This window comes from Topomyia yanbarensis, chromosome 1 (genome assembly GCF_030247195.1).
Source record: "Topomyia yanbarensis strain Yona2022 chromosome 1, ASM3024719v1, whole genome shotgun sequence".
Classification (NCBI taxonomy): Eukaryota; Metazoa; Arthropoda; class Insecta; order Diptera; family Culicidae; genus Topomyia; species Topomyia yanbarensis.
This window is the reverse complement of record NC_080670.1, coordinates 88,505,980-88,515,477: the sequence shown is the minus strand read 5'-3', so window position 1 is coordinate 88,515,477 and position 9,498 is coordinate 88,505,980. Positions and strand designations below refer to the sequence as shown.

At 37.7% G+C, this 9,498-nt stretch overlaps 1 protein-coding gene across 1 annotated transcript; it reads left to right on the top strand.

Annotated features, from left to right (window-relative positions):
- The first annotated feature begins 5,439 nt into the window (after positions 1-5,439).
- On the top strand, positions 5,440-6,354 carry LOC131696341 (uncharacterized). The gene has a single exon (XM_058984887.1). It carries the CDS (start codon positions 5,440-5,442, stop codon positions 6,352-6,354), a length of 915 nt encoding a protein of 304 aa, XP_058840870.1.
- The last annotated feature ends 3,144 nt before the right edge of the window (positions 6,355-9,498 follow it).

The window sequence follows — 9,498 nt, the reverse complement described above, 5'->3', positions numbered from 1 at the left end:
ATAAATATCATAACATAAATTTTAAAGCAAAGCTTCCGTAAAATGGTACTTTTACTAAGAAATAGTGGATATTGCAAATTCGATCAGGAGAAAAACCAAAAGCTAAAGGCGCCCAAAAACGTTCAGAGTAAATTTATAATTTTTAAAATGATATGGATTCTCCACTGCGGACCCCGTTTATTAACTGATTAGAAAAATAATTGGGAGTATTTGGATAAAACGTGCAAAACTATCCGGATTATAATGAGAATGATCTTATAAACTACTATTTAGAAGAATGGGATAAAATTTAAGTCGAATACACACAAAAACTAGTCGTCCGCATTCCAACACGATTGAAAACTCTAATTACAAACAAAAGCTACCACATTGAATATATATTATTGATATTTCAATTGATTTTTGAAAAAAAAAAAATATGTGTACTGTACGAATATGAGATTGCGTGTATATTAAACTATCTTTAGAATTATGATTATTTTTGAAAAAATGAGCATTTGTAGCACAAAGATAGTTATTGTATCTTCCCTATGCTGTATAGTAAACTATTTCTACACAAATAAAGTGTCTCGTGAACTGATTTTTTACTTGTAAAACGCATATAAGCTTTCCGCATAGCGGTATACGAAAATGAGATTGTGTCACTGAACATCATTTTTTTTATGAACCAGACAGCGCCATATGGAATGTGGCAGAGAGTTTACTGAGAGAAAAAATTGAAAAACTACACAAAGCAATTTGTTTTAAAGCATTTTTATTTTTCTAGTTTAGTGGTAGTTTTCATGAGCCAGGCATTCCGCATCTCGACTCGATTAACATTCCATCGAATCGACCTTGTTCCGCATTATCGATTTCAATCCGAGCTCGTCTAACGAACAAAGTTCGGAAAGGTACATAATCACAAAAATTCTTGATATAAAAGTGGCGAGCTTCACATGATTATATTATAATTGATGTAATTGTTCCCGGTTTTATTTTCTCGAAGAACTGAATCTTATAGAGGAATTCCATGAGAAACCTGTCGACCGTAAAAATAAGACATCGCCGATTCGAACGAAGCTTTGCAATTGTGTTCGGTTTATGAATCTCCATGTTTTTCTCTGTCAATTGCAATATTTTGATAAAAGAGCAATTTTTCAAAAGGACGTAGACGTTTCTGCGGGCATCACTTGAAAATAAATTTGTTTGAAAACTGTGATTTAAACAGCAAAAATATCTAAGAACGATTTACAGTGAATAAATACTTCTGTATGAACAAAATATACACTGAAAAACGAGTTTAATCCACCTAACGGTGTGATGAGACATTTCTTATAACTCTTATCACTCTCTTAGGATATTATATCGATTGAGAACATTTACAATGTGATATTTGCTATCACATTTGGAACTAAATAAACATATTTAATTTACCATATATTACTACATGGGACAGTGGTAGGTCTCATAGAAACGCTGAAATCAACATTTTCGGATATAATATCGTTACGAGAAAGTCAAATCAAATCAAAGGTAAAGCGAAAAAATGCCTTTTAAAATACGCGGACAAACGCCTTAATACTAATGCAATAATAAAATATTTAAGTTATTCATTCAAAGCACTAAGTATGGAAGAACTGAATTTCTTTTCATGGACCACTTTGTGTGCTGGCACAAAAAAAATAAATAAAATTCATTGCGTATATTTCAAGTATATAGACTTTTTCTGAAAGTGACCTCACAGTGAGCAACCTATTTTGACTCACAATAGAGTTGAACAAAGGATTTTGATTCGAACCATTATTACTAATTCTTATGCCAAAAAAAAAAATTAGGACTCTCTGGAATGCCAATTATGAAATATAGATTTTTGTCGAAAATGAATTGAATTGTACGCTGTATCACCACTGAATTACAATGCACAAAAAAAACCAGGTTTGTTTAGAAAATATCGAAAAAAATACCAGAACATAGTTGTGCGATCCATAAGGCTCAATGAAAATGTAAATCTTGAACAGCGTATTTCTCAGTTTGCTGTTTTCAACATAGGACTCTTATGCTTTAAGAGGGCTATATACAAAGTTGGAACTCAAAAAATCGAATAAATTTTTTTTAATATTCTGAAAGTACATACACTTGAAAATATCTGTGCGAAATTTCATCCACATCGAAGCACTAGATTTTAAATTACACCCGTTTGCAGTGCGCTGGTGTGATATCTCAAGAACTATTCAGCCGTGTACTTGTACAGTTCCTTTTTCATCAAAAATTTTTCGGTTCATTGTAATGAATTTTTCTCGCACATGCTTGGAATAGGAAGTCAGTTGATCTTAAAAGTTAAATAACTCCGTCGGAGAACCTCCAATCAATATGCAACCTTCCGCAAAGTTTTTATCCCCATGTTTCCATATATATTACAATAGAAATTTGAAACCTCTTGTGGGTGAACTAGACCTGTCGGAAACAGCTCATATTTAGCATATAAATTGTGCATCCAACTACCATTTGAATTAGCAGTGTTCCGAAAAAAATTCAAAATTGTTTAGACCGGCAACACACCCTTATTCAAAAAAGTAGAATTTAAAAAAAAATCTATTTTTTATTTGCCTAAAATATGCATTAGGGTCTTAAAAGTGATATGGCCAAATATGGAAGACGGCAAAAACATAAGAATATTCAAATTTTCAATTTTTTTCCGTAACGCTTGTTATGTATACCCTGAATGTACTGCAAACTTTAATTGTATTTTTCTTTAAACCACAATTTTGGCGGCGACCGAAAATATAACTCAAACAAATGATTTTTTATCGTTCTTAAATTTTCACAGGGTATTCGAGATAGCTTTTCCAGCGGCGTACATAGGATTTCATTTTTTTCTTGCATAATTTTTAGACTAAACAATTTTTTATCAAAAAATCTTTCGTTCTTGACTCTAGGTCAAAAATTGCGGAAAATACATTTCCGGCCGTTGACTTTTTCACAACAACTAGTCTGTGGGACAATGCTGTCCAGCGGCAATCTTGTGTTGAAAATACTTGACACTTTTAGTTTATACATCCCATTTTACGAGATCTGGATCCCTCTTTACATTGCATGAAGTCAAATTTCCGAAGCATGCCTGTGTTTTCGTGCTCTACTGTGATGTAACCCCTAAATAAAATTTTGCAATATTCGTTAGAGAAAATAATGTAAAGTGTTGCAGCGCTAGATAAATCGAAGAATATATCACAACAGTATATCTAGATTCTACAAACATTTTAACCATTTCTGTGGTACATTAGTATCAAAAATTCATGCCAGAAATGCATAATTTCTGAAAGACTGCGAAAATCGAATACGAAAAATCAAACAAAAGGTATAATCGAAAATCTTTGTTATTTCATTGATTTCAATCAGAACTACCATTTCCAGTGAAGAATATTCCTTAACTCCGCCATTTCATGAAGTTTTTCAAGGAAAAATTTTATTTCATATTTCCAAATACGTGTACGAGTATGTATACATAAATTTTCAAAAAGTTTCGTTCAATTGCGATTACGAAATAAGCATCTTTTTTGTCTCCTAAAGCAGTCCAGCCTCTTAAGTGTACCTATTAATTTAGGACACATAACATAACATAAATTTAACTTAAATTACCCAAATAAATAAACGAATGAGAGAAGGTTCGAAAAACAAACTACCAAAAACGGTCTAGTTGGCGTAGTTGGATATAATACAAACAAGATATCCTTAAAAATCATCCTCAAATAGACAGTATTCGAAGAAGTTTCTTGTGAACGAGTTTATAATGACCATCCCACTTATTTGAAATTATTTGTTTCGTTTTTCGTTTTCCGAGATAAGTTATAGATCGATCAAAGGGTTATAAGATAGAAAATTAGCTGTCAAACGCTACTGGCAAATAAAAGATTGCACACACTGATAGAATATATTCGTAAATCGCTAGGAATTAGTTTCGTACAGAAAATTTTTCATAAAATATACGAATTTTTCGTATAAATAATGATTCGCTCGTAGTTCTATTGTGTTACCATTTGGGCCCTTTACCCCATAGACCAGTTGCAAAAAATGAGAGCAAAACGCGAGCAAGAGAGTTTGGCATACTGTTGTGCGACACGAACGTAGGCAGTAATAGATACGCTAGAATACTGCGTATAACAGGAGGCTTAACCATACTCTCAAATATGTGTCTTGGATAATGAAAGAATATAACGTTTATTTTGTATATGAATATTCAATGTAATAATTAAAATACTTAGGAGGAAATTATAAGGAAAGCACACGTAAATTATATTCAAACGGTCTAAATAAATATTAAGCTTTAATATGTAACACACAAACACAAAACATCAAATTACACACACGTTGGGAAAACAGGAAACGCTCGGGACTGGGAAACTATGGGAAAGCATGAAGTAAAACCAAACGGGAGAGGAAAATTGCGAGTGAGAGGGAAGCTACTGGGTTAGGATAGAAAAAATATGCGAATCACTTTTGCTGTAGACTTCAAGAAAGGCAGACATCAAAGTTAAAAGTTTGAGTAGATAGACAGTTAGAAATATTTGAACGTAAAGTACATAGTGAAGCAAATAGAGGAGTGATAGAAAGTGAATTAACTAAATACCGAGAAGGAATCAGGTATGAAACGCAAATTAAAACATTCCCAGTAGCAAACCCATAAGATTTCCCTCCCTCGTCAACAATTATATTAGATCCTAAAGCCATCGGAGTGGCTTATAGTCCGAAGCGTGGTGTCTCTTGAACGGCCCGTCATTGATAGTGGCACCATCATCGCTAAAAGCCCGTCAAAAGTGCCCATAAGCACACTGAACCAGCCACGAGGTTCCATCGAGACCTCATCAGCAAATAGCTGAGTCCAGCCAGAGTGCCCTTGAATCGCCGGCCTGTCGCCGAAGATCAACCGCAGTGACCGCCTATCGACGCACTCGCCAGAAAGTGGCATCGCTGGTCGCAACGGACCCCGCCACCCAACAGCCCACGTGTACCGATTGGGATAGAGTGACATTGAGCCGACCCTGAAGCCTCCGTGCCTCAAGCTCGAGCTAGCCAAGAAAAGAGGCCTTCGGAGCCCACCCCAAACGGTGCCCGTGGCTTGACCAGGGACTAGGGGCAATATAAGTCGCGACCCTTCTGGTCCGGCCAGTAACAATTGAAACACTTTTATTTTTTATTACGAGTTTTTCGTGAAAACCACGAAACGCGAGGGGCAAGCACCAGCTGGAGTGCGTCGTATTGCAAATACCAGCGTATTTTGAATATAATTAAAGCAAATGATGAAAATATTTAAAAATTAAACTGTAGAGAAAGCAGAAATTCCTGTTTCTTCAGGTAAATAATAAAAACAGCTCTACAGTATATGCCCATCCGAAGTTAGGAAACAAGCAGAATATTACACCTCCGTATTATCTTCCCGTTCTGTCAAAGTGAAATTGTGTTACAATGCCGCCGACTACATCATCGAGTGCTAAGAAGTCACCGGCGTTGCGGACGCTGCAAACCAAACTGAGGTCATACCAGAATGTGTTCAGGGATATCTGCAGGTCCGCCGATTCTCTTGGGGTGGAAACTACAGCCAGCCAGGTGACGGTTCGACTGGAAAAACTTGAGGAGTTGTGGGAGAAAGTGAACGATGTAATCTTGGACATCGAAACACACGAAGACTTCGAAGCAGAGGATGACGCCTATGCTGAACAACAGTCGGAGTTTGGGAATCGCTACTATCAGGTGAAGTCGGTGCTGTTAGACAAGATCAAAGAGCTAGAAGACCCTGCTGTCCTGAACGCCTCCATCCGAGGACTCGACATGACACAACAGCCCACCATAGAGCATGTGCGACTCCCACAAATCAAATTGCAAACCTTCGATGGCAACATTGATGAGTGGTTGAGCTTCCGCGATTTATACACATCGCTCATCCATTGGAAAGCGGATTTACCGGATGTCGAGAAATTTCATTACCTGAAGGGATGTCTGTCAGGAGAAGCTAAGGCTCTTATTGACCCACTGTCGATTACAAGGGCGAATTACCAGGTCGCATGGGAGACGCTAACCAAACGTTACAACGATAGTAAACTGCTGAAGCGGCGTCAAATTCAAGCGCTGTTTATGTTGCCTACTCTGGTTAAGGAGTCGGCCAACGAATTGCAGTCTTTGTTGGAGGGATTCGAACGGGTTGTTCAGACCCTTGATCAGCTGGTACAACCCGCCGACGATAGACATATTAGCTTCGCGTCTAGACAATGGAACCAGGAGAGCTTGGGAACAACATTCATTCACCAAGGAGCAGGATACGGTGAAGGACTTGACCGAATTCTTGTAAAGACGGATCGGAGTACTGGGAGCATTGCCAACTAGATCCGTTGAACCCAAGGTTGTCGTACCGCAACCGCAAAAGAAGCCATTTGTAGCGCGCTCTAGCCATAGTGTCGTACAAAATACAGGAGGACGGTGCATTGCGTGTTCGGAATCCCATCCTCTTTATCAATGTCCAGCTTTCCACCGTTTAGCAGTATCCGCCAGCGATAAGCTGCTCCGCAACTACTCCTTAAGTCGCAATTGTTTCCGGAAGGGTCATCTGACTGCGGATTGTTCTTCACGATATGTGTGCCGTAATTGCAAGGGCAAGCATCATACCTTGGTATGTTTTCGGACGGACGGCGAAGGCGGTAAGGAGTGAATCGCTAAGGGAGCAAACAGTTCCGGCAATTCCAAGGAAGGGGAATCTAGTACCAGAATAGCCAGCACACCATCGGCTGTTTCATCTAATATGTCTGGTCAGCGCAGCTCATCGGTATTACTCGCTACGGCTATCGTCTTAGTAGAGGACGATCAAGGAGGTAGTTATCAAGCAAGGGCTCTACTGGATTCGGGTTCTGAATGCAATTTCATGACCGAGCGGTTATGTCAACTGATGAGCGTTCAACGGCGACGGTCCGACGTGTCTGTGTACGGGATTGGGCAATCCAATACCAAGGTCAAGCATAAGGTGACAACAACAGTGAAGTCGCGAGTATCTGTGTCACAGCAAATCTTCCGATATCCAACGCGGATATGACAGGTTGGGAAATTCTAACTGGCTTGGAGCTAGCGGATCCAGCGTTTTTCAAGTCCAAGACGGTTGATTTAGTGCTTGGGATCCAGTACTTCTTCGCATTCTTCCACACTGGGAATGAAGTCCACTTAGGCAGGGGCCTTCCTTCGCTAACCGAGTCGGTATTCGGATGGGTAGTAGCTGGCACGATTGAAGGCTCGCTGGAAACCCAACGTATAACCTGCAATATGGCAGTCGGCCTAGAGGAAATATTGACTCGTTTCTGGGCCTGTGAGGAGATCGATTCTACCTCTACTTATTCATCTGAGGAAGCACGCTGCTAGGAGCAGTATGCTAGAACTGTATGCAGGGGGAGCGGATGGCCGATACACAGTCTTACTACCAAGGGATGAAGTCGCACTGGCAAGGATGGGCGAGTCAAGGGACATCGCAATCCGGCGGCTAGAAGCTTTGGAACGCAGACTGTCGAAGGATCCCGAGCTTCGGAAACAGTACAACCAGTTCATGGCGGAATACCTGGAGCTAGGCCATATGCGAAAGGTATCTGTGGCACCAGATAAGGGAGGCACACACTTCTAGGGTTCGTCGCGGTTGCGGTAATTACCGCAACCGCGTGGTATTTACCGCACCCGCACCGCAAAATCTGCGGTGCGGTGAGACACTTTTTCCCGCAGATGCGGTGCGGGAAAGAGCTTTTACCACGCGGTTTTACCGCAACCGCACCGCAAAAAAAATAATTGATAAAGTGATAATTTTGATTATTCTAAATTGATAAACAGACTGCTATTACAAAAGAAAATCTAGCTGTGCCCGAAATATTTTGACGCTATTATTTTTACGACATATTTTGGACTAGTTATTTGACACTTCTAAGTAAAAATTCACAAACTAACCATTTCAAATACATAAAATGCAAGATCCAAATAGAGACAAAATTATTCGATCAATTAAAAACAATAAATTTGTACTCTTAAATCCAATTTAAAAGTGCATCACTTCCCCCGATTTCTGTTGGTAATCGTGGAATTGTGAATCGTTTTCGATATCAATTTTTCAATTGCGAATTTTGACTAATTTAAAGGAATTAGAGATGAACTAATTATGCTGGGACTTAAACACAACCCAAAGAATATAATTATCTTCGTCAAACCAAACGAATTTGCAATAATTGGCAGTAAAGGATACAAATGTATGAAAGCGTCCAAAATAAGGAGGGGTCCAAATATGGATGATAATTCTATCATTCGTTCATCAGCATCGTATTTCTATCTTCTTTGATTGCTGTGTAAATTCAATGTGAATTTTTCTACAGTCAATTTAATGGACTCTTTCTGAAAAAGTATGCTACATAACTTTTTTTCGCGTACTTCCATTCAAATTTACTATAATTTTCTACCAAATTAAGTCCTAATATTTTTCAGTTAAGACTATTTTGTAGCTTTTTTGAAGCTTTTTTTGCCAAATACCACATAGTTTGACTCCCGTTCACTGCAATTGAAGTTTTTGCCTTTGGCTTATTAGCAAAATATTAGAGGAAAATATATTAAATGCTAGAACTTTCGAACTAGCCTTAGGAAAATTACACATCATACATTTTCAAAGAGAGCATCCTTAGTTGTTGGATGAGAATACATCTGTTTCTTGAAGAATGCGGAAGTTAGAGTTTTGAGATATATTGTCCGTAAAACCCCCTATTTTTAAAAATCATTTCTGCTGTATGCTACAAATCATACATTTTTTGCAGTTTTTCTAATGTTCAATAATTCTGTACCGGTTGAGACCGGACACCTGATTAGATGTAATGTATAGAGCAATTTTTTCGTCAAATATGGCGCCGTTCTTAATGATGAAATACAATATGTTTTTATTTCACTGTATTGGAATATATGCGCTACTATATAGAAGTACTGGTATTTCGACTTTAAATTTTTGTTGGTGAAATTCCTTTAAGAATGAAAGGTGGTTTTACTACGTAAATGCGAAAATCATACATTTTATTTTCATATGTCAAAAGCATTGAAAATATGAAAATTTAAAGAAAAAAATATGCAACTTCATTTCTTATTACATTTTTATTCCCCTTTTTCAATTAACTGAAGGGTTGCTAAAATAAAAGTTTTCCTATTACTGCAGTAGAACGTTTTTGAATGTATAATGTTTGCCTTAAAATGAACGGAATTTTATTAATAGAAAATGAAAAACTTGATTTTTTCATAAACAATACATTCTGAGGAGTCTCTTAAAGTTAAATTTCGTGTGAATAAAAATAACATTTTATTATATACTGTTACACAAATGAACAATTTTCCAACACTATTTTTTAAAAATATAAAAAAATTACCGCATTATCGCGCGGTGCGGTGCGGTAAATAAAGTGCGGTTGCGGTAAGCGGTGCGGTTTTATTATTTTTTTGCGATTGCGGTGCGGACAATCCATTTACCGCCCA

Bases quoted from the DNA above. Each gene is read 5' to 3' on its own strand.
- LOC131696341 (XM_058984887.1), top strand. From the start codon at position 5,440: ATGCCGCCGACTACATCATCGAGTGCTAAGAAGTCACCGGCGTTGCGG.